Source organism: Astatotilapia calliptera, chromosome 11 (genome assembly GCF_964374335.1).
Source record: "Astatotilapia calliptera chromosome 11, fAstCal68.1, whole genome shotgun sequence".
NCBI classification, from domain to species: Eukaryota; Metazoa; Chordata; class Actinopteri; order Cichliformes; family Cichlidae; genus Astatotilapia; species Astatotilapia calliptera.
In genome coordinates, this window is record NC_137432.1 from 6,184,256 (window position 1) to 6,210,214 (window position 25,959).

The window sequence follows — 25,959 nt, forward strand, 5'->3', positions numbered from 1 at the left end:
ATTTAAAAGTGAATTGAATTTCTCAGTGTAGAATTAGATAGTTCACATTTTTTCGATATGACCTTTTCCACAATGATGGGAAAAATTACTAATCTAAGGTCACTGGTAATGTCTTTCCTTGTTGGTATAGTGTTTACTGAGTGCTCCACATCAGCAAACTGCCAAAACTTTCTTCGATGAGCAGTTAAACCAAGTGCATAGCAGCAGCTTCTACATACCCTCTTAATTCCTATGCAAGCAGTAGGAGTCTGCTTAGTTTAGGGCTACATTAAAAAAAACTTCTTTTTGACATGACTGTATCAGCTCATTGTGGAAAATAAGAAAGACCATAAGAGCATTAATGAATATAAGTAAACAAAGTAAGAACTAAGAAGTTGGCAGCTGTCTTTGGCTTTCTTAAACACCCCCCCGTACATTTTTATTTCAGTGTAACAACTCCTGAGTCTCTTTTCCTGTCTCACACTGAGGCACACAAAGAGAAACAGGATGTTGTGAGCGAGGACAATTTATCCAATGAACAGGAGGTGGTGACGGGATTAAATATGTTCAGACAATCCCAGCTTAGGTTAATAATGTCAGGTAGAAATGGCTGACATTAAGTTAACCACAGTGGGACACCAGGCTAATATGGAACAACAAAAGCTTTGCTGAGCTCTGCTTTTGTCCTCACAGCTGGGTTTGCTTGGAGATTCCAAAACACAAACAACTGGACTTTCACATGCTCCTTTGTTCCCGCTGACCCTGCATTCCTAAGGTCCACTCTTCGCCCACAGGTACACATACTTGGAGTCAAATCAATAGATCAGAGTTTAATTCCTGCACTTTTCAGCAGAAAAAAAAAATCACTTTGTCAGCTGTCCTGGCTTTATGTCAAGAAATGTTTCACTGCTTGACCCTGGGGCTCGGTATAAAAATCAAGTCAACAGCACAGGACCACAGTCTGCGAGCCTGAGGAAACTATCTTACACATTTCCAGCAGAGAAAAGGTAAGACACAAGTTAGCGGACAGTAACTTTCAGAATGCTTGTAGGTGAATTTTATATCAAACTAAATTAAAACATGCATGATTTCAGGATACAGTCCTCCCATTCAGCTTATATTCTAAACTGATGGGGAGATTAACAAAAATGTGACAAAAATTTAAAATAGGAAAGTTTTAATCTGTTGTGTTTTGGCTGTGGGAGCTTTCGGAGTACACACATCTAGTGTAATAAAGTAATAATCTTTTTGTGTGTGTGGTTTTGCTGATTTTGTTTCTGACTCTTGTAACAGATGAACCCTCAAGTCCTGCCTTCCATCCTGCTGCTCATTTCTGCTGCCCATGCTTTCCAGTACACGGAGCTAGCGCAGTATGTTGACAGCCACCAGGACGAATATGTGGAGGTACAAATATCTGCTCCTTACTCTAGCAGCACTGAACTCTGAATGCTAGAACTGTTGTAATCTATGCCGTTAGGTGTATTGGGTTTAGACAATTTACTTTAATATCTGAGCTTGTGAGTCAAACAAAATCTCAATCATCATCAATAATGACCCTAGTGCCAGCCCTAATCCTAAACCCTACACAGATTCAAAATATATGAGTTTTGGTTTTATTAAATTATTCTGTCAAGTCGTCAAGGTTTATTGTCATTTCGTATGGTATCTACAAAAATACACAGACTGAAATTAAATGATTATTGCAGCCTATATACTGCAATAATCAGTAAAAAATAAAAGTACTGTATAACAATCAGCTTGCCGAGATACTCAGCAAACTCAAGTGTAAAACAATCACACTCATTCCGCTAGCAGCGGTAAGCTCAGAGAGGGATTCAGTTAGATCAGCTAAGTGTTTTTATGAGGAGAATGGTGTATGTGTGTGCCTGTCACAGTCCATTTGTTGGTCTTGCAGTGTGGCTTCTGTCTGTCAGTGTGTCATACAGTTTGACAACCTTAAAGACCTTGGCCAAAAATGGCCTCCATCCCCAGTTCATGCAAATGCATAAATGTATCAATATTATCTTCAAACCAAAATGTAATTATTTTTATTTAAAACAACAACAACAACAAAAACACCACCAATCGGCTGAACTGACCCTCTAGTGTATGTATGTATGTATGTATGTATCTATGTATGTATGTATCTATGTATGTATGTATCTATCTATCTATCTATCTATCTATCTATCTATCTATCTATCTATCTATCTATCTATCTATCTATCTATCTATCTATCTATCTATCTATCTATCTATCTATCTATCTATCTATCTATCTATCTATCTATCTATCTATCTATCTATCTATCTATCTATCTATCTATCTATCTATCTATCTATCTATCTATCTATCTATCTATCTATCTATCTATCTATCTATCTATCATATATATATATATATATATATATATATATATATATATATATATATAATGCATGTAGCTGCATATTTGGCAGCTACATGGATTATTTCAACTAACTTAATTTCTGTGGAGACTAGGACTTACAAACTGCATGTACACAGTCTCCAATCAAATGTAATAATTAGCGTAACTAATAATAACAATCGTGGAAAGCAATCTATGTTGTTACAAAATTCTCCCATTGATCTCAATAGAGCATACTTATAGTTCCATATTTCACTCTAGACCATTATTAGACAAGAAGAAAGAATATAATTTAATACCAATAGATAGGCCATTAGAATAAGACACCAAATAAGAAATAAAAGTAAGGCTAAGCGTGCTGTATATAATCACAAACTACAAAAGAATCTGCATGTGATATAAGTGTGACTCCTTGAAGATTGTCGGGGCTGAGGTCAAAAGTACACTGTAATGATTCTGGATCACTTTCTTTACTCGGCATCAACACGGAAAGACAGTAAGGTGAGGTGTTGACTCTGAAGTAACAACCACAACTTTTACCTGTACAATATCAGCTGTTGTTGAGAAAAATAATAATACTCTGACTACTTGAATATGAAAGCAGTTATTCCAACTAAAGAGACATTAAAATGTATTTTTGTCAAAATTTTGACAAAATTGAAAACAAAAACATCAAATAAAGGCTCAGGAGTTAGAAAAAAATGGGGTAGAGTTAGGGCTGCTCAATTAATCGAATTTTAATCTCGATTACGATCTGGGCTTTCAACGATCATTAAAAATGACTGAGCTGATTATTAGCCCCTCCCTTGTGCTTTACTCTCGTGCTGCTCCGTGTGGCAAATCGAGCGCACCTCTCTGCATTTCGAACACATGTCACAACAATTAAGAGCAGTGGTCCCCAACCTTTTTTGCGCCACGGGCCAGTTTATGCCCAACAATATTTTCATGGACCGGCCTTTAAGGTGTCGCGGATAAATACAACAAAATAAAACTTGTACTGGTACCGAAAAAAAGAAAATTTATTCATAACACACGTGAAAAGACCAAGGAAAACCGAGTAAACGATAAAAACGATAACAAAATAACGCTGAAAACCGATAAAAACCCTGAAAACTATACATTTCACACCTGAGCCTCAACTCTCGCGGCCCGGTACCAAACGACTCACGGACCGGTACCGGTCCGAGGCCCGGGGGTTGGGGACCGCTGATTAAGAGGACCCGAGGGAAGCTCGGAAAGCTAAGCAGAAGTTATTTGGAGAGGAGAGTGACTGCCGTTGGTTGAAAAGAGAGGTAAAAAAAACTTCAGTGCTGTGGAAACATTATGGGTTCGCGGAGTCAGACGTGGATCAAGTAGACAGTGTGTAAACTTTCATTTATTTTTTATATTGCAAACATTTGCACTGTTATCAGTATTTGCACACTATTTTATATTATTTTTTGACAATCTTTAAAGTCATTATTCAATACATTGTTATTGTTAAATAAATATCGTCAAATAATCGAGATCTCAATTTCAGTGAAAATCGTGATTATCATTTTTGCCATAATCGAGCAGCCCTAGGTAATCTCCAAATATCATGAATAGTCACAACTTTTAAAAATTTTACTATCCATTAGTATCCACGAATACATCCGCTGAAGCACAAAGCAAGTTTGAAGAAGAAATTAGCCAACTCTCACATTCAGCTTATTCCAAGACATTGCAGGAGACTTGAATAAATCATCAACAGTATTTCACACTTTTTGTGTGTTTTTTTACATATTGAACGCAGTGATTTTCCACAGGGGGAAATGTAATATGTAATGTCTTATGAATGAGTGTTGGTGGCCAAAGTCAAAAAGTGGCAATATAGCAACTGACTATTTCTGAATGTCAGTGTTGCAAATAAAATATGTCTTTAGAATCAAGTGCACATTTTGCGAACTGGACACTAGTTGAGGGCAGGAGTATTAAATAACATAAAACTCAGTGGCAGGTGGATTAGATCAAGTCCAGTGACAATGTTTTGGATCTTGGTTGTGTGTTTCAGATGCTGAGGGACTGGGTTGCAATCGAAAGCGACTCCAGCAATGTCCAAAAGAGACCAGAGCTGCACCGTATGATGGAGACTGTGGCTCAGAAACTCCAGTTGATGGGGGGGACTGTACAGCTGGTGGATATCGGAGAACAAGAAGTCAGTGAAAGAACCACCTATCTTTGCAATATTACCCCTCCCTGCTCTTTAGAAGTGCTTGTTGATATTGGAGCTTTGTATCTAATTGTCAGTGTAATTGGCTGGTAAATGTGGTGGATTTCTCACAGAGGTCAGCTCATTGGCAAACTTCAAAAAAAGCAGGAGAGGGCTTAGGACTAGCTTTGCCTTCTTATTACTGACTGGGCCACAACAAAGCCGCTTTCCACACTCATTAAACACACTCTGTGTGTGTGTGTGTGTGTGTGTGTGTGTGTGTGTGTGTGTGTGTGTGTGTGTGTGTGTGTGTGTGTGTGAGAGAGAGAGAGAGAGCGAGAAAGAGGCCATACTAGAGGGCCTAGCTTTTCACCATTAACCATTAATTAGGTGCCACCCAGTGTGAACTGTTACTGTACTATAATGCCTCCAGAAAAGCAGATCTTCTGGCCTCCTGGAGGAGTATCCCTTTTATAGTCTTACACACAGTGCAAGACTATAAAAGAAATTGCATTGATATGTGAGAGAGACATAGACCAGCTGAATACTATTGCAAGCGTTTTGAACACACTTTAAAATCAGAAGGATTGATAGATTGATGGAAAAGAAATTGTGTGCTGATCTCGACTGTATGTGCAGCTTCCTGATGGCCAGACATTAGAGTTGCCTAAAGTGGTGACGGCTCAGTTTGGTAATGACTCCAGCAAACACACAGTGTGCATCTACGGCCACGTGGATGTCCAGCCAGCAAAACTGGAAGACGGCTGGGCAACAGATCCATACAACCTGACTGAGATCAATGGTAAGAGCCTTTAAGCTAATTAAAAATACAAAGGAATGCTATCCAAACTCACAAATTTCATTTGATTCTAAAAAAGAGGAACATGTCTGGGTAAATGTCAGGGCTCTGTGTGCGGGCAGGTGGATATGAGGATCCAAATGCAGCACTCGAAAACAGAATGCAACTCAAAACCTCAGCTTTATTGCTGGCATGAAAACAAAACATGAAGTGAACACGGAATGCAGAGACCAAAAACACACAGGCATAATCTGAGGGTACGACGCGACACTAAGGGCATACACAGTAAAACTGAACACATTCACCTGAGTCACAGACCTTCACAATAAAACAGGAAACAAGAAACCACTAAACAAGGACACAGACTGAGAGGCAGACAGAATATAACACATGGAACTCAAACAATACATGAGACAACAAATCCTTAAACACGAATAAACAGAAACATGGAACTCTAATAATCATCATCATCATCACTACAAGAGAATAAGAAAACAATCCATTATGGAAAAACACACCAAAACATAACAACTCAAAATACTGGGTCAAACTGGCCCAGAACCGTGACAGTAAACCTTTGGTGAAGTACAAATGCTGGACTTGTTGCCTTCCTAAAATGGTTTCCTGTTCAACAATGTGTGGTGCTGTGATAAAGAATAGAAAAAGGGAGCTGATGTCGGTTTCATAACAGGAAGGTTTATTCTTCACAAGAGCTTCAGGTATCACCACACTAACTGCAAAGAAATGTCCATATGCTTCAGTCCAATTTACAGTACATGGCCACAGTTTCCTGAGCTAGAGACTGTATTAATCTCTCAACACAACTTTGACAAAGCATGAACAAAATGCTGCTTAAATCCATTGACAATATCACATCCACAATAAACACATTTGTTTTACAAAGATAAACAAAATGTCATTTTTAAACATTTTAATTCTCGTTTCAGCACTAAATTATTTATGTGAAATGTATTTCCACTGTACTGATGATAAACGTGACGAAACTATTCAGAAAAAAACACGGCGTATATATTGTTTATCATGACCGGAAGTAGACACCTTTCGCACATGCGTGGTACCGATCAGGTTTCCAGTACGGATCAGGTAGTGACATCCCCATTAACTCCAGGTGTTGTGCCAGAAAGTGATCATGATTGCCGTCCGCGGGAGCGCGCGCAGCTGCTTACAGCTGTAGCACTCAGCGACTTCCGTGCAACTGATGTAAGGTGCGGTAAGCTGAACACAACTTCAACCGTCTGTTTGTTGAAAAATAGTAACGTGACCGCATCGATTTTCTTGTTAGTAACCATAACGGCGTTGTAACGATAGGAATAGTAATTAGTTAGATTACTCGTTACTAGTGTTGGGTAAGTTACTTTAAATTAGTAACTTAGTTACATTACTAGTTACTTCTATCAAAAGTAACTCAGTTACTTCAAGTTACTCGTTACTTTCAAAGTAACTAGTTACTAGGGAAAGTAACTTTGATTTTACTCAGAATTCTCTTGTTAATGTGTTGCTTCCGTAACTGGACACCTATCAAGATTGCCAGTCTTCTAGCTTGCTTACTTGCCACAAGTGCATTGTGCCACCTACCAATAGAAAGGAAAAAATAGTGTGCATACTTCCACGAGAGGAATCCCACACCTGGACCGTCGTTGACTGCCGCCATGATTCTAGCCAACGTCACAGCCTCATGTGCGCTTTTTACATCCAACACAAAACTGCAGTCGTGGTCCTTTGATTGTACTCCGAACTCGGAAATTCTGCCTTCCGAATAGATCTTCCTATTCAGAAGGCAGAATTTCCGAGTAGGTAACACCAGACTGCAGATAAGCTGCATACAGGGCTGGACTGGGACAAAAAATCGGCCCGGGCATTTTGACTAGAGACCGGCCCACCATTATAGAAAAAATCATGAAGCCTTTGAATGAAAACAAATGCTGTTGTGACAGTGATGTACACTGTCTTGATGGTATATACAGTGGGGCAAAAAAAGTATTTAGTCAGCCACTGATTGTGCAAGTTCCCCCACTTAAAATGATGACAGAGGTCAGTAATTTGCACCAGAGGTACACTTCAGCTGTGAGAGACAGAATGTGAAAAAAAAATCCATGAATTCACATGGTAGGATTTGTAAAGAATTTATTCGTAAATTAGGGTGGAAAATAAGTATTTGGTCACCTCAAACAAGGAAAATCTCTGGCTCTCACAGACCTGTAACGTCTTCTGTAAGAAGCTTTTCTGTCCCCCACTCGTTACCTGTATGAATGCCACCTGTTTGAACTCATCATCTGTATAAAAGACACCTGTCCACAGCCTCAAACAGTCAGACTCCAAACTCCGCCATGGCCAAGACCAAAGAGCTTTCGAAGGACACCAGGAAAAGTATTGTAGACCTGCACCAGACTGGGAAGAGTGAATCTACAATAGGCAAGCAGCTTGGTGTGAAAAAATCAACTGTGGGAGCAATCATCAGAAAATGGAAGACATGCAAGACCACTGATAATCTCCCTCGATCTGGGGCTCCACGCAAGATCTCATCCCGTGGGGTCAAAATGATCATGAGAACGGTGAGCAAAGATCCCAGAACCACACGGGGGGACCTGGTGAATGACCTGCAGAGAGCTGGGACCAAAGTAACAAAGGTCACCATCAGTAACACACTACAACGGCAGGGAATCAAATCCCGCAGTGCCAGACGTGTTCCGCTGCTGAAGCCAGCGCATGTCCAGGCCCGTCTGAAGTTTGCCAGAGAGCACATGGATGATACAGCAGAGGATTGGGAGAATGTCATGTGGTCAGATGAAACCAAAGTAGAACTTTTTGGTATAAACTCAACTCGTCGTGTTTGGAGGAAGAAGAATACTGAGTTGCATCCCAAGAACACCATACCTACTGTGAAGCATGGGGGTGGAAACATCATGCTATGGGGCTGTTTTTCTGCCAAGGGGACAGGACGACTGATCCGTGTTAAGGACAGAATGAATGGGGCCATGTATCGTGAGATTTTGAGCCAAAACCTCCTTCCATCAGTGAGAACTTTGAAGATGAAACGAGGCTGGGTCTTCCAACATGACAATGATCCAAAACACACTGCCTGGGCAACAAAGGAGTGGCTCCGTAAGAAGCATTTGAAAGTCCTGGAGTGGCCTAGCCAGTCTCCAGACCTCAACCCCATAGAAAATCTGTGGCGGGAGTTGAAAGTCCGTGTTGCTCGGCGACAGCCCCAAAACATCACTGCTCTCGAGAAGATCTGCATGGAGGAATGGGCCAAAATACCAGCTACTGTGTGTGCAAACCTGGTAAAGACCTATAGTAACCGTTTGACCTCTGTTATTGCCAACAAATGTTATGTTACAAAGTATTGAGTTGTATCTTTGTTATTGACCAAATACTTATTTTCCACCCTGATTTACGAATAAATTCTTTACAAATCCTACCATGTGGATTCATGGATTTTTTTTTCACATTCTGTCTCTCACAGTTGAAGTGTACCTCTGGTGCAAATTACTCTGTCATCATTTTAGGTGGGGGAACTTGCACAATCGGTGGCTGACTAAATACTTTTTTGCCCCACTGTATGTATCAATTTATCAATCGTTTGTTGTAAGATTCAGATAATTATTTATTAAAAGCTAGATATTTTAAATGAGAATAAGAAAGAAAAGTATTTCTTTGTGCCCCCCTCTTCCTGTTAATGTCCAACGTGGCCCCGCTGGCAAAACTTTGCTAGACCCACCCCAGCACAGTTACCAGCTGTGAGCGTAAAAAAGGATCCTGGTGTTATTTGTCTCTCAGAAACAGTTCATAACTTCCCTTCAACTCATTCATGTCATCCATCACCTGTTCAGCTCTGATGATTCAGTAAGGACATCTCCTGGTTTCATCTTCATGTTTCCCTCTCACCAGATAACCAAACCGACATCATGACCAGCAGCTTTACAGCTGTGGCTCCAGCAAACATCAGCTGATACTAGAAATTAATATTAAATAAATTCTAACAACAGCTGATCAAGCTTAAACGTGCCGCTGTTGTTTAACGCGACCTCCACTGGTTTCTTCTTTATGGCGCAAAGTGGGCGATACACAAACAAGAGAGACGGGACTTGCGACAGAAAAGCCGATCAGCTAATCATTGATCAGTTTCACGATTGAAGTAGAAACAGGAGAGGGAGGGGGAGAGAAGAAGAGGCAGCTGCAGGGTAAAGAAACAGAATATCTCCAGCTTTGTGTCTTTTTCATTGTGGCTGAAGTATGGGACAAACTGTGTTCCTTTTTACCTCAATACGAAGCGCATAATATTTTCTCTGAACACGAGACGATTCCGTTTTTTACGGGATTGTTGGTAATAATTAACCGTATGAACAAAATAAAGTTCAACATCAGTAACATCATAGCACCCACCCACCTGTATAGAAACTCCATCATGCTAGCTAGTACCCAGTACGAAAAAGTCAGTATAACAAAAATTAACTCCACCTAAACTTGGTTTATATCTGACCCAGATAGACTGCAGGTCATTAGTGATGGGATTTCCAGCTCTTTTTAGAGAACCGGCTCTTGCGGTTCGGCTCACTAAAAAGAGCCGGTTCTTTCGGCTCTGAACCGGCTCTTCAGGTTGTTTTGTTGCTTTAATTTATTATTAACAATAATATAAAATTATGCACAAAAGGAATTACTAATGTAAAAAAAAAAGTGGTTTTATTTATATATGTTTATATATAAATATATGCGGTGGCCCCTAGAGATAAAACACGTACAAACTCCAAAACACATTTCTAGCATGAACTGTCATGGTTCGTTGTGTGGCAGGCAGGAGAAGGACCCAAGATGCAGACTCACAGACACGGGGATAAACTTAAAGAACACAGCTTTAATGCTGGCACGGTAGAATACAGGACATACAGAACTAACTGGGAAAAGTAAACTAACACTCGCGGGAAGACACAGGAAGATCCACACAACATGAGGGAGAACGCGACGCCGAACAGAGGAAGACGCAGACAGAAATACACAGAGGGTTAACGAGGAAAGTGGGAACACACGGGGAACACAGGTGACACAGATAACCATAACGAGACAGGGCGGGGTGAACATAACGCTGACGGGTACAGGCACAGAGGTTCAGACAGGAGGAGAGAGAGCACGGGAAGAACGCAGACATAATGGGCTGGGGAAAACATAGAATAAAGCACAAAGAGAGACGAGGGCTCATAAATACACAGAGGGGCACACAGGGGGTAAGAGTCACGAAGGGAAAACACATAAGGAACAACGTAACAGATCAACCCAGGAAGCATGGCCTAAATAAAGAACAAAATACAAAAATACATGAAAACTAAGAATACTGGGCCCACATGGCCCAGGACCATGACACCACCCCCCCTAAAGGGCTGGCTCCCGACAGCCCAAACCCGAGAAACAAAAACAGAAAACAACCCACCCAGGGCGGGAGGCGGGGGACCAGGACGGAGGGACCAGAACGGGAAACAAAACAAACAACAGAAAACACAGGAGCACATGACCGTAGTCAAAATAAAGTTCAGGGGGCCGACCCAGAGCCCACAGGCACAAGAGTTCACGGGTCACACGGTCGGGGGGCCGACCAGGCGGGTGGCACAGGTCGCAGAGCTGGTCCGGAGGCCGGCCGTGCGGAAGGCAGCGGCGGCGGCGAAGGAGACGGAGCAGTTCAGGAGGCCGGCCGCGCGGAAGGCAGCGGCGGCGGCGAAGGAGACGACGGAGCAGTTCCGGGGGCCGGCCGCGCGGAAGGCAGCGGCGGCGGCGAAGGAGACGACGGAGCAGTTCCGGAGGCCGGCCGCGCGGAAGGCAGCGGCGGCGGCGAAGGAGACGACGGAGCAGTTCCGGAGGCCGGCCGCGCGGAAGGCAGCGGCGGCTCTCCAGTGTCAGGCGTGCTGGCCATGGCCCGGTGGGCACAGGACCAGACGAAGCACAGGCCGAAGCCGCGACAGACGAGGCTGAAGGCTCTGAGGCTGGACCAGGCGAAGGCTCTGAGGCTGGACCAGGCGAAGGCTCTGAGGCTGGACCAGGCGAAGGCTCTGAGGCTGCAGCTGACGAAGGCTCTGAGGCTGCAGCTGACGAAGGCTCTGAGGCTGCAGCTGACGAAGGCTCTGAGGCTGCAGCTGACGAAGCACAGGCTGGACCAGGCGTAGCAGAAGGTGGCTGGATGGGCTCCTCGGGCCCTCCAGCTGATGTGGCATGGTGCTGAACGGGCCCCTCGGACCCTCCAGCGGAGACAGGAGGCTGAACGGGCCCCTCGGACCCTCCAGCGGACGTGGCGTGAGGCTGAACGGGCTCCTCGGGCCCTCCAGCGGAGACAGGAGGCTGAACGGGCCCCTCGGACCCTCCAGCGGACGTGGCGTGAGGCTGAACGGGCTCCTCGGGCCCTCCAGCTGACGTGGCGTGAGGCTGAACGGGCTCCTCGGGCCCTCCAGCTGACGTGGCGTGAGGCTGAACGGGCTCCTCGGGCCCTCCAGCTGACGTGGCGTGAGGCCATTGCGGCGGTGATGAGACCCTGGGGCCTATAATGGAAGCATCAGTTGGTGCAGGCGCCTGCAGAGCGTCAACCGCTCCCACCCGAGTGCCTAGGCTGGGTGCGGAGCTCAGCTGTGCACTGACTGGCATAACCTTGGGAACCAACCTGGGTGTAGGAACAAACCGGACGGCAGCCATTCCCACCTGAGGTGCAGGTGCAGGATATGGCTGACCTACGGCTGCCCTGACCCCAGTGGTGAGAACTAGCTCAGGTGCTGGCTGGGTGACCCCTGCCTCTACCTGGAGATCAGACGCAGGTGAGAGGTCAGGCAACGCCACAGCCACCCTGGGAGTGAGCACAAAGTTCCAGATATTGACTTTGTCAGGTGCAAGCAGAGGAGCAACAACAGACAAAGACCTTAAAGTCTCCAAGCCCTTAACATAGTCCAAATTGTCCTTAGTTGCCCTTCTTGGGGAGCTAAACACATCTTCTGTCTTGGAGCATGATTCAAACAACATGTCAGACCTGAAATAAGTTGGCTCAGTGACACAAGTGATAGTTATACTGTCCCAGGAAGCATGATTCTTAAGGCCAAGACATGATTCATGAACCCACATAAAACAACCAGGACTATGTGCGGATGATTTTAACATAATAATTTGGCAGTCACATAGGAAATAACTACGCTTATTGGAGTCTAAGCCCCCCGTAGGCGAGACTGAGTTAAGGGGGGGTTCAGCCACACACACTAATCGGCTGTGGAAGGCTAGTGAGTGGAATGCACATGGACCTGGCTTTGCACAGAAAACATAGTGGACTGGCTCTGAGCCATCCGGCTGAATTGTCTTTAGATCGGCCAGTTCATTAACTGCTGTCAAAAGGTCCTGGCCCAGGGGTGCAGTTAAAGGGCTAGCTGGGTTGTAATGGCTAGCATGGCGCTCCCCCCCGACAGCCCTTGAAACATGAAATTCAGCCTTGTCATTGGATAATGCGGGAGCATAACTTAAACAGTCCTTCAGTGTTGTATTAACGGAAATTGCAATGTCATTCACAGACATAGGGAAACCTGGCAGACCCATAATAATCGTCCCGGCCCGATGGACTGGTGTAGAAAAGCAGTCGCTGATGTCGGGCTCCAAAGCACTCACTCTGGTCAAACCATCAGCAGAGTGAGGAACATGGGGACCGATCAGCACAGGATCATAACAGACATTTTCATGATCAACACTGGACATTTCTTCTTTCGCTGGTCTAGTTATATAAACAGAACATTTGTTATTTGACTCGGGAACAAAGTAAACTGACTCGGAAATGGGGGTGCTAGCCAAGGGCAATACAGTCTTACTACTGGTCAGATCAGAAGCTTTCTCACTTGATTTGCGGTTAACAGACAGCAGGGGCTGAGACACTGTCTTAAATAAGGCCCCAAATGCCCTAGCGGTCTTAAAAGAAGCCCTCTCAGTGGAAGATGGAGGTTCTAGGTGTGCAGAATCATTAGTACATCCTTTTTCGCTAATGTCCCCCTCATCCTGCTCATACGTAATACCAGGGTTTAACAGTACATCACTTGGTTTGATTCTCAGGACTGAAGAGTCTATGGTCGGTTTGGCAGTGTCGGTTTCACAGTTCGGTGATGGCAGTGTGTCTTCCCCAAGAATAGCGTGCCCAACACCAGAAAGTTTAGCTTTGTTGTCAAAACACAATGTGGGCACAGGATTAACACCTTCAACATTAGCAGTCAGAGGCATGGAAAAGGCAGCTTCTTCACTGGCCCCCGAGAAAACAGACCGTGATGAGGTGCATGGGGGGGTGACAGAGTTAACAGTACAGGTAAATTGTGTCTCCATCTCCGAGACCTCAATTGTCTTTCCAAGGCCCTCGCCCTCACTACATCCAGGGCGTTTCAGTGGCAACAGAACGTTATCACTAACCTCTGAGTGCCGTGTAGAGCGACGCCGACGCCGCTTCCTCCTCGGAGCGGCCGCGAGCGCGGCAGCGTTAACTGTTGGGATCGAGTCTTCCTCCTCTGCCCACATCCTCGCCAGACAAGCGGCCGGAGACGTGAAGTCCTCGCGAGGGGGTGACGGTGAGCGGCCGGTCTGAAGCAGGGCGATAGGTGGGAGCTCCTCCTCGGGAATGAGCCAAGGCTTCCAACGGAGCTCCTCCTCCCGATAAGCCCGCAACACCTGCTGACGCTCATCGTCACCAAAATCTATGGCCTCCATCGCCTCCGTGTGCTGGTCAGTGCAGCTTGACTGTGGCGGAAACGAGGAAGCCGATCCACGGTGAGGCGATGGCTGAGTGGAAGTGGACCTCAGCGTTCCACCTCTCACAGCCTCTGGCTCATGAGGCAGCGGCGATGACACCCGTCCACGGGACGGAGGTGTGGGTGCTGAGGCGGCATTCAGGACCCTCTGGGCCAGCGCACGGGCACGAAGCTCCTCCTTAAGGGGGCCCAGGGAGTCAAACGCCTCGACGAGGTGGGGGAGCTGTCGCAACCGTGGCTCCCGCAACAAAACGGCGTCCACGGCCGCCAATCCCGTGGAAACCACACTTGGATCCGCGCATCCGATGATGCGATCCATAATGCGGCAGAGCCGGTTCAGCTCCTCCCCTACCTCCTCTGAAATGTCCGCTGAGTCCGACATGGTCGCGTCGTACAGGAGGTCCGCGGAGGGGTTGTGAACTGCTGGGTCCGTGTTGTGGTCGCGTTCTTCTGTCATGGTTCGTTGTGTGGCAGGCAGGAGAAGGACCCAAGATGCAGACTCACAGACACGGGGATAAACTTAAAGAACACAGCTTTAATGCTGGCACGGTAGAATACAGGACATACAGAACTAACTGGGAAAAGTAAACTAACACTCGCGGGAAGACACAGGAAGATCCACACAACATGAGGGAGAACGCGACGCCGAACAGAGGAAGACGCAGACAGAAATACACAGAGGGTTAACGAGGAAAGTGGGAACACACGGGGAACACAGGTGACACAGATAACCATAACGAGACAGGGCGGGGTGAACATAACGCTGACGGGTACAGGCACAGAGGTTCAGACAGGAGGAGAGAGAGCACGGGAAGAACGCAGACATAATGGGCTGGGGAAAACATAGAATAAAGCACAAAGAGAGACGAGGGCTCATAAATACACAGAGGGGCACACAGGGGGTAAGAGTCACGAAGGGAAAACACATAAGGAACAACGTAACAGATCAACCCAGGAAGCATGGCCTAAATAAAGAACAAAATACAAAAATACATGAAAACTAAGAATACTGGGCCCACATGGCCCAGGACCATGACATGAACTGAACTTCCAAAACAGAGCTACCTAGATCACTTAAATTACACAATTGAAAGCATGAAAGCATATGTGTATTGTTTGTGTATTTATACACAAGCATTCATATATAGTCAAATAATAAAAAATTAAAAAAAAGTTCATTTACCTGTTATTACCACACACCAAATCCGGTCATTGGTACTTGCTGGCTTGTGTAGCCACTACGTAACAAAAGCTCAACACTGCCCCTAGCATCCTGGAGCACTTCTGTTGTCTTTTGTACGTGTTTTGAGTTTTTATGTGCTTCTGAGTTTTTACGTGTTTTGGAGTTTGTACGTGCTTCGGAGTCTGTACGTGTTTTTATGTGTTTTGGAGTTTTTACGTGTTTTGGAGTTTGTACGTGCTTCAGGGTTTGTACGTGCTTCAGAGTTCGTACGTGATTTTAAGTTTGTATGTGCTTTGTCTGTAGGGGCCACCGTAAATATACTTTTATTTATTCACTCCACATAAAATGTAATAAATAAATCATATAATACAAAAATCAACTATTCACATTTCAACTTTTAACTATTTAAATTTTCAGCTTTTTCCTTTTACAAATTTAAAGTGAAACAACACAAAACACTGCAAACCACAACACAATTAAATATAAATTATAATATGAAAACAAAAAGAACATGTATATTCTCTGTCATATGGGCCCGCATGAATAAACTTTCTGAATCCTTTATCAGCTGCTCTCACACTGCTCATCACTGAAAAAAGTAACGCCGTTAGTAATGCCGATATTACTAACGGCGTTACTACTGGGGTCAGCGGGGGAGCTGGCCCCAGGGAGGGGTCACTTGCCCCTCCCTTCCCTCCCCATCTCCAGCTGCCTCCCCCTTCCCGCTCCACCACAACCACCCACACATGCAGGACCTTGGAGTAGGGGTATGTCACCAGGGTGCAGAGGAGGCTACCCCCCCCCGTCCCCCCCCCCGTCCCCTTCTGGCTGCCTCTGCCTAAATTTTATCCCACAACTCTCATTACACATACATATAGGATCTTGGGGGGTGGGCACGATACACGGAATCCAAATTACCATCAGGGTGTACACCTCACCCCTGGCGTCGTTGCCCACCTCTCAATTTTAAATACACGTAGACATTGAGGGCTAGCAGGAGGGACCATGCGCTTACCTGCTGCTCTCTGGCAGGTAGCTCCATGCCCTCCTGGGTTTTAAATGCACCTTAGAACACACATGCATCAACACTACAATGAGCGGGTGGAGGGAGGTTTGGAGTCTTCTCTCACCCCCATTCTCTGCGGCCTGCTGGAGCGGGGGGGCTAGGAGGAAGAGTTGGCCATCCGACTGCGGTCTGGAGTGTGGGGCCTCCCTGCTGCTGTGGAGTCGGGGCGGTCTGCCTCCCCCCACCGCAGGGAAAAGGGTAACACCACCTGGGTCTGGGTGCAGTTCCCCCTCCAGGGGCAAGGGTACCTAGACCCGGTTCGTAGAGTACGCTTGGGGAGTGTGATCGTGTGTACAGCGTCTCTTTATGTCTGTCTCCACGTTGGTTGAGTGTGGCGTAAGTGCATATGAGAGCATGAGGGTGGGAACTTCCCCTGCCAGTGGCGGACTCCCTCAGGTGTCGGTGCGTTGGTGGTTCTTTGTGTCCGGGGATGGGCGTCCAGGTACACACCGGCTCACTCCTTGGCAGCCGCTTATCGGGGCCTGGAGCCTGGGGCTCGCTCGGGCCACTTCGGAGGTGGGGTGCCCCCGGCCTCTCGGCCTGGGGCTCGGTCACTCAGGCACGGCTGGCTGCCGGCGGAGCTCACGGGCGCGTCACTGCAACTCCCCCTGGCTTCTGCTCCGCGGCTGCTGAGTGAACCCTCATCTGGGACTCTCCTCAGCTCTTTCTGGGACAGTGGCGCGGCTGCCCCTCTGTTGGTCTTCCTTGGTCTCTTGTGTTCTGAGGGCCTCTGGATGTCTGGAGTTTTGATCTCCTTCATACCTGCTTCATGCCCTGGAGGACGGGGCTGTGGCCCCCCCCCCCCCCCCCCCCCCACACCCTCTAGCAGATCATTAGATGAAGGAACCTTTTTAAAAACAAGCGCGTCCATGCTCACAGGTGTACACACGGGTGATCACACCCACAAACTACACCCTTTTTGGCTCCTACCTCAAAGCACACTGTGTTCTGTCGATCTTATGTGCTGCACAATAATGTTTAATATTTAGTATTTACTGTCATATTCCCATATATCATTGTGATGTTGTTTATTCTATTACTCTTGTTCTCTTCTGCTTGTTTTCTTTTTTCTTTCTCAGCAGGTGACCCAGGTGATCGATATATGTATTTTTTTTTCTGCCCGTTCTGTTGGTTTTTGTTTTTTGCCCTTCTCCCCCGTCCCTCTTCTCAGCTGTTTCTCTTTCCCTCTTTCTTTCTCCCCTTCTTTCCCCCAGTCAAGTCTGTCCCGTATTCAGTAAGTGAAAATAAAATAAACAATAAAAGGTGAATCAAATGGACCATTACGGCAAGGCTGGGATGGTCAATTTGGTAAAGTAAATCCGTTGGGCATCTTTCTTTGCCTTTAGACAACAATTCTGATGGCAAAAGAGCCAAACGGGACAGGCAAAAAAAAAAAAAAAGTAATGCCAATATTCCCATCACTGATCATACCAAAAAACTTTTTCCCAGTCTATTTCTGATACCAGATTTTAATAGAAAGCTATTTCCAACTTTCTACACACTAAACAGCTAGAATATTCTCATGTGATGAAATGGTACAGCCAAAAAAGCATAAGAGAAGCATGTACAAGGAAATTATGGGTGCTCCATGCCAACTGTGTAGGGATAACATACAAATAGTAAGACAGCAGGAATAAATAACAAACAGGATAAATATATGCAGTTAAGCGAAATATATACAAACTAGAGGAATATACACAAAACAAGAGAAAAGACACACATTGGAGTGCAAAGTTGAAGTAGTGCAAAGAACTTGGTCTGAGTATAGTCCACATATGAGTGGCTTGAGTGATGAGGGTTACTCAGACCATGACTCAGTTTGGTGAGGTGAGTCGGGAGGGTAATAACTACTCATCACAACCAAGCTATGTAGAGTATATCAACCCGTAGGGCACCTTTGGGACTGTTCATCTAGATGTAGCGTTTTCAGTGGGAAAAACATTTTGTCACTCATCTAAGTGACTTCTTCAGTCTTAACTGACTGCAGCTTTCTCCAACCTTATATACAGTACTTTTGCACAATGGCTGAAACTAGCACCCCTGGTGAACAATGAGCAGTTGAGTTTCTTGGTGAAACCTTGAGCTGAGACTGAAGAAGTCACTTGGATGGCTTACGAAACTCTTCTCCCACTGAAAATGCAATGTCCAGATGAACAGAATCAACTTTTGGCGTTTTATGTAAAGAGTCAAAACGAATTGGAAGGTGATGCTTTTTTCATATGAGGCTTCATGGATGCATGTAGATACATTTACAAAATAGGATGAAAAATAGAATGCAAAAGTTTTATGTACATCATTAATAAATACAGTGATATTGTAATTTTTATACTTTTAGGCAATCTGTATGGACGAGGAGCATCAGACAACAAGGCCCCAGTTTTAGCCTGGATCCATGCTGTAGAGGCTTACCAGGCTCTCAGTATGGTAAGAGACTGAGTTCACCATATTGTTAGATAGGCTTTCATGTCCCAGCTGAATGGAAACATTTAAAATGCAAAGAGTGGGAACAGAGAGAGATGCCTTCGGCAGGCTAGATTCAAGAGATAACTTCTATTGCTGTAGCAGACTTTTTTAAGTTGAGTGAAGTACTCAGCAGATATATGGGGAACAAAGTGCGTACCCTCAGGCTAGTGAGACAGCAGAGCCAAGTCTAAGGCAGACTAACTTTCCATGTCAGTGCTAGTTGTGTGGAGTCACTAGAGCAGTCTGTTCCATCCATGCTGCTTTGTTGTCATGTTAAAAAATATGGCGCAATATGCACACATCAGAAGGCCTCAGCCACATGCTGAGTGCACTGTGGAAGGAGAAATGCGTTGGTGTGGACGCTGAGAAGACTGATTCAAACAAAGCTAATCACTCACAATGTCAAAAAGACAATTTAGGTTTTTATGGAAACAATAATTTTCTGCCCAGAAAGCCTGTTTGTTTGCTTCCTACCAAACATCATGGAGCTGTTCCCCCCATTCACCAGGATCTGCCAGTGAATGTGAAGTTTGTCATAGAGGGCATGGAGGAGACGGGCTCTAACGGCCTGGATGCCATGATCATGGCCCAGCGAGACACCTTCTTCTCAGAAGTGGATTACATCATCATATCAGACTGTGGCTGGCTCAGCAGACGCCCCGCCCTCACCTATGGCACCAGAGGCAACTGCTACTTCTTTGCTGAGGTGGTGTATTAAGAAGCATCCATCCATCCTTTATTCAAAGAGTCACCCTCCAGTCTTTGATTTGTGCTGCCATGTTTGCAGGTAGAAGGACCGAAGCAGGACTTGCATTCTGGTGTTTATGGAGGGACTGTGATTGAACCAATGACCGACCTCATTGGAATTCTCGGTGAGTCTCATATTTGAATGCGCGTAAGCAAGCAGCCTTTGTTCATAAACCGCATAATTCAGTCAAATGTATGAAGAACTTCTCTGAATGTCCAACACATCAGACCTTGAAGCAGATGGGTTACAGCAGCAGAACTGGGTGCCACTCTTCAACCAAAGAAAATTGGAAAAATGTTGCCAGTTCTGATGAATCTTAATTTCTTCTGTGACATTGATGGAAGTGTCTGAATTTGGCATTAACAACATTAAATGATTCTTAATCCTGCCTGTTATCAGCATTACAGTATTTCAGTAGATACTGCCCTTAGTACCAGTGGAGCATAGTTTAAATGCCGATTTTCTGTACTCTTCTGCATAATGCACCATGTCATAAGCTCACATCATCTCATACTGGTGTCATGGACATTATAATAACTGAATTTTACTCAAATGGCCTCCAAATTCACTAAATCACAATCCAATAGAGCACCTTTTTGGGATGTGGAAGATTCACAACACTGTGAAATGCCATCATGTCAATACAGCCCAAAATCTCAGGAAATTCATGAAGAATTAAAGCAAAACTGGAGGCAAAAGTGGGTCCAACTAGCAAGATTTACCTAATGAAGTGGCCAGTAAGGGTATATACTTACTGTAAAGGAAACTGTTGTTTTAAAAGTACTCTTGGCTCATCAGCAGAATACCAGTTATCCCCCCCCACCCCCGCCCAAGCGCCCTGTTCTATTAAATTAGACTTAAATTAAATAATCGAGGAACTGATCTAACAGCCCATTGTTCATTGAGTGGACTAGTTTCAGTTATCATGCAAATGTACTGTTATATGGTTGGGGAAACCTGCAGTCAGCTGCAGAAGTCAGTTGGATGAGTGACAAAAAGTTTCCCTCACTGAAAATGAACAGAATCAGCCATTTTTTTAGGATTTACCTACCTAAATGATTGAGCATGCATCAATACATAGACTTAAAGAAATTGTAGAAGTTAAATTGTTATCAGAAAATATACCCAGTACTCTCAACATTGCATTTCCAGTTCCCTGGAAGCAATAACTACAAATGGAAACTGGAGGAGCTCTCTGCAACAAGAAATCTTTTTCCTACCTTCAGATAAACAGAGATTGCCAATCAAGCGTTCTGTCTGTTGCTGACAAGTCGCTGTTTCATTGATTTTGTTCAGCAGGGTTTATATGAACCCAGTGGTGATAAGGTTAACCCTTGGTGCTTTCAAACATTTTGAACTCACTATGATAAGGAATCCCACTATTCCAGCCAGAAATGTGAAATGAGACCACATTTCCAGAAAGATTGTCTTCTTAGGGTGCCGTTTTAGCTCAGTGCGTTGAGCAGGCGCCCACTTCAGTCCTTGAGCATCAGAGCAAAAGAATTGCAACGAGAGTTTTTTATTTACAGTTTGATAAATCTTTGTAGCCCTATGACAGGCCTTGGTTGCCTACTGCAGCCAAGGCCTGTCATAGGGCTGCTGCAACTTTAAATCTCAATGAAGTTTGAAGTTTAAGTTTACTTTAGTAATTACAAACATGCATTTTTTAACCTCTGGCTATTTTAAATTGAAGAAGATGGGGATTTTAATAGTAAGAAAATGCTCTTATTTCATTTCAGTTATCATGCACTCATTAATTTTGTTCATTAGATCGTATTTAGCACATTCACAAGCAAATTCATGTTTTGTCAAACTGACAAAAGTCAGGTGACAATAAGCAGTGCTGGTGTCCAGTCACATCTAACAATATATTTATCATCTTTGTCCTGTGTGTTTTCAACAATGCAAGACTTCCTTGTTGACAACTCTAGCTGACATTAAATTTAATAAAAACATTCAGTAAGCTACATTCTCTTGGATCAGGCATAAGAGGCATGCGTAATAATCAGTGGGACTCAAGCATCAGGAGGATCGGGTCTCATCAGTACGTGTTTAACCCTGTGAGGCCTAAGTCAGTGTCAAAGATAAATGTAATATAAATATAAATAAAATCTAAGATTTGGTTGAAAAATGTTAAAAGTGTTCGCTGATTTGGGAGTGGGAGAATTTTGTTACATTTTCAAATGTCATATACAGTAATCAGTAATCATAATAGAGATTTTTTTTAGTCCTTACAGCGTTGAAAGAATCTTCCCTACTGAAGTCCTTGAGCAAAGCATCAAATAAGTATTTGCAATAAACCAGTCCAGTCTTATCTTTGGAAAATCTAAGTTTAGTTCCATTAACAATAGCATCATCCTATTATTACTTCATTAGACACACTGATCAGCCCCAGTGGCAAGATCCTGATTCCTGGGATCAGAGAGGCTGTAGCTCCCCTCTCTGATGAAGAATGGAAAATGTACCAGGATATCCAGTTTGACATGGACAACTACAAGAATAAGATTGGTGTCAACCAACTCATGTACAGCAATAAGGTAATGTAAGGCATCCTTGGTGTCAGAAGATCATTAAGAGCAGGTGAGTACAATCCAGAATTTAGATTGTCATTACCCTTGCTTCCAATGCTACTGTGAAGAACCTTTTTAACTACTGTTTAAACAAGTCTCTCATATGGCTTTATTTCTTACGTAAAACATTACCAGAACTAGGATGATCCTGAAAAAATAGTTCATCTATTTGCTTCTCTCCATGAAAGTGCTTGGTCATAGGAGATCAACGCTTACAATCTCGTGAGATCTTTACAGGATAAAGCTCCTTAAAATGAGCGTTGTTTTCATTGACAATATATAAGTAAAATTATTAGTGAAAATAAAGAATTATATCCCTCTCCCAAAGGTGGACTTGTTGGCTCACATGTGGCGCTACCCCACAGTCTCCATCCACGGTATTGAGGGGGCCTTTTCAGACCCTGGGACTAAGACTGTCATCCCTGCTAAGGTTACTGCTAAGTTTTCAATTAGGCAAGTTCCTGACATGGACCCTGCTATGGTCAAGAAACAGGTAAAATACATGAAAAGTATGTACGTGCTCTGTTCTGTTGCATTTACTTTTTGTAAACTGCTTCTGCTGTTTTCTTGATGTGCTCTTCTTCAGGTAACAGACTACCTTCACTCTGTGTTTGCCAAAAGAAAGAGTCCCAACAAGCTCAAAGTCACAATGGTGATAGGAGCCAAACCTTGGCTGGCTGACACTCACCATCCACTCTACGAGGCTGGAAAGGTTGCTATTAAGAGAGGTATTGACCGTTCACCTTACTTTAATCACCGGTGATGTTGCTATCAGAATGTCGGGTCTCGGGTTTGATAAACTGCAAATAAAATTTCACCAAAACTGGCTCTTACAAGCCAGACAATTACTGACAGTTTTTACCCAAATAATCTTCATTTTCATATGTTAACATTACTAGGCAATTTTTTTCATTTTTCGGTCATTTGAATAGACTTTAATGAAACGATAAAGAATTGGGACATTGTGTTGATACTGATTTTCCCTGTCCCACAGCAGTTATAAATGACTTTTGTTGGCATAAGGCCACTCTGTTTTGACAGGAGTACATCCTAAACCTAGTGGAATTAGTAGTAATAATAACAACGATTTCTTAGTTATGATTATGATCACATTGGTGTTTTGGATGGCAGTCTTCAGTTTCCCTTACATAACAGTCTCCTCAAGGCAAAGACTCTAGAGTATTAACGAAAACTGATGACATCAAAGAAGTGGGTTGGAACAGTGCGAATGAAGAACTCTTTTTAATAGGATGAAACTTCCAGAACCAGTCTCAGGGAGGAGCAGTCATCTGCTTTTTCATCATATTTGAAAATGATTCTTGGTGGTTATAGTTATTGTATAAACTAGTGCTGTCAGCGTAAATCTCGTTAAAATGATGTTAACGCCATAACTGCGTTAACACGGCAAATCTCCGTTAGTGAGTTAACGCGGATCGCCCCGTGCAAGGGCTGCACGGCGTCAACGTGTTAGCGCAGTTAGCCTGTTAATCCATTAGCGCTGTGCAGCCCCTCGCACGGGGCGAGCCGCGTTAAGTCGCCGACGGACATATGCCGCATTAATGCAGTTATGACCTTAACGTCATTTTAACGAGACTAACACTGACAGCATTAGTATATACACAAAGTATTGTAGCGTCTGTTGTATGACAGAGAACTAGGCGACAGGAGTTAGAAACTGACATGATATAGGTGTATGTACTAAAAATCTTCGATGAGATCAAATCCCAGTGACCTTGATCTCAAGGCCAAGGTCAGAGGTCATGTTTTCGAAAATCTTGCGAATGCAACAACGTAGGACCTAGGTGACTTAGGATTTAGAAATTGATACCATGGGCTGAGGGGTAGCACTATAAGGCCACCAGTATTTTACACCAGTAAAATACAAAACCTGGAGCTCTTAGTTTAGTAGAAACACAAGAAATGCATTTTCAGTGGTTTTGACACAGCCTTAAGATATTGGCTAACTTTTAACTTTTGTATCCTTTTATTATTATTATAGCTTCATTCCTTTGTAGTGTGCTTTGTTGCATTTATATCCTGCAGGAGTTTTGAAAGGTTACCAAAGAAACAGTGTATGTTTTCACCTGTCCTTAATTGTTTAGTATTATAGGAATATAAAAAAAATGTGAGACAATGTAAAGAAAACAAGTTAGTCTTTCAATTTTCACAATTAGTCATTCAAACATGCCAGAATAGTTCCCACTTAATGTTCATGTCCACTTTACTAGCAGAAAATATTCTGTCTTTGCTCTACCTTTAGTTTTCAACATGGACCCTGATCTAATCCGTGAGGGTGGAACCATCCCAATTGCCAGGACCTTCCAAGATGTGACGGGAAAAAGTATCATCATGATGCCCATCGGAGGCTTTGATGATGGTCTGCACTCTCAGAATGAGAAAATGAGCAGGTTAGACTGTCTGTACACTCCTGCAGTTTTATTCATTTCACAGGAATGTTTAAAGAAATTAGCTTGTACTGAGTCTTTCTGAGTGTTCAACACAATATTTAAGAGAAAAGCTTGAGGGAGAAAGCTTTGCAGTCTGTTAGAACCATCCACAACTGAAAAATAATTTAACTACCATAGAGACACCATACAGGACCTGGACACAGGAAATTATTTTAACACTGAAACATTAAGCAGACCCAAGTAGACAAATTTTAGGGGCAGATTTGTTGGAATCCAGCATAAGACAACAAGGGTAAATGGGCAAATTCTGGAGAAATCAGAAAAGATGGTTAAAAGCAGACTTCTCCGATTATAAGGTGGATGCTGTGAGACTTAAGCAGCAGATATAAAGACATACTGGTCTGTTTCCAGAGGGCTTTGTAAGTCTTACAAGCTGCTGGCAGCAGAAAAGTGGAACAATGCTTTGGGGACTTCTAAGAAGGTGTAATGTAGCCATCTACTGCTGCAAATAATAGTGTATGTGAATTTATTGTATTTATGTTAAGGAAACTTGGAAATTTGCAACCCAAACAAACAGGACCTTTAACTCTGCCAACCATAGTTTTTCTCTCTCTCCTAGGTACAATTATATTGAAGGAACCAAGTTATTCATCGCATACCTCAATGAAGTGTCCCAGATTAAGAGGACTAGTGTGTGATGTTTTATGGTATGATCACATGACCTCTTCAAAAACATTCCAGCTATAGAAAAGTGTGTTTTGATATTTTTACTGTGCCTTTATCTTTATTTCATAAGGTTTTGAAACTTGTGGCGCATTTACTGATCTGCACCTCAAGTCTATCTATTTTTGCATTATCTCATGGTTTTTTGGCTGTTTCCATCTCTTTTGCCAGTGTTTATGTTCACATAAACTTGGGCAGCACTGTGAGTGTGTTTGTATGTGTGTCATGTAGTAAAAGCTGGACAATGCAATATTACGAATACGTCATTTATTTTATGAGAAATACAAAATGTTATTTTATGAATGTTAATAATACGAGAGACATATACAAATACTGTTTCTTTAGCCATTAGTCATTTATTCACTCCTGAAAAATTCACTCTTATAGTATGTCATTCCTTAATCAAATGATTAGTTCATTACCAGGCCTCTGGAGATCTCCAAAACATGTTGAGGAGGTAATTACGCCATTTACAGTCGCTTTGGTGCGTTTCTCACATCACTAGTAACATTTGCACAGCACTTAGTGTATTTCTCAAAACAATTGGTGCAAACTGCAAAACCTAGTGGATAACCTGCAAAAGCAGGTCACTTGCTCAAAATCGATAATCCATTCCTCAAAAGCAAGTATTCATGTCAATGAAACTGCCAGTGTCATCAAAATGAGAAGTCGTGACACCATCTTTATGAACAAGATAG

At 43.6% G+C, this 25,959-nt stretch overlaps 1 protein-coding gene across 1 annotated transcript; it reads left to right on the forward strand.

Annotated features, from left to right (window-relative positions):
* Nucleotides 1-777: 777 nt before the first annotated feature.
* On the forward strand, nt 778-25,511 carry cndp1 (carnosine dipeptidase 1). Its single transcript, XM_026184399.2, has 12 exons — nt 778-986; nt 1,273-1,383; nt 4,402-4,545; nt 5,179-5,341; nt 18,685-18,773; nt 19,321-19,518; nt 19,600-19,684; nt 21,937-22,097; nt 22,459-22,623; nt 22,717-22,858; nt 24,391-24,538; nt 25,158-25,511. Exons 2-12 carry the CDS (start codon nt 1,273-1,275, stop codon nt 25,234-25,236), a joined length of 1,485 nt encoding a protein of 494 aa, XP_026040184.1. The 5' UTR covers nt 778-986; the 3' UTR covers nt 25,237-25,511.
* Nucleotides 25,512-25,959: the final 448 nt, after the last annotated feature.

Coding starts and splice junctions, on each gene's coding strand:
- cndp1 (XM_026184399.2), top strand. CDS start 1,273: ATGAACCCTCAAGTCCTGCCTTCCATCCTGCTGCTCATTTCTGCTGCC. Junction 18,774..19,320: donor CTTACCAGGCTCTCAGTATG/GTAAGAGACTGA, acceptor CCCATTCACCAG/GATCTGCCAGTGAATGTGAA. Junction 22,624..22,716: donor CTGCTATGGTCAAGAAACAG/GTAAAATACATG, acceptor GCTCTTCTTCAG/GTAACAGACTACCTTCACTC.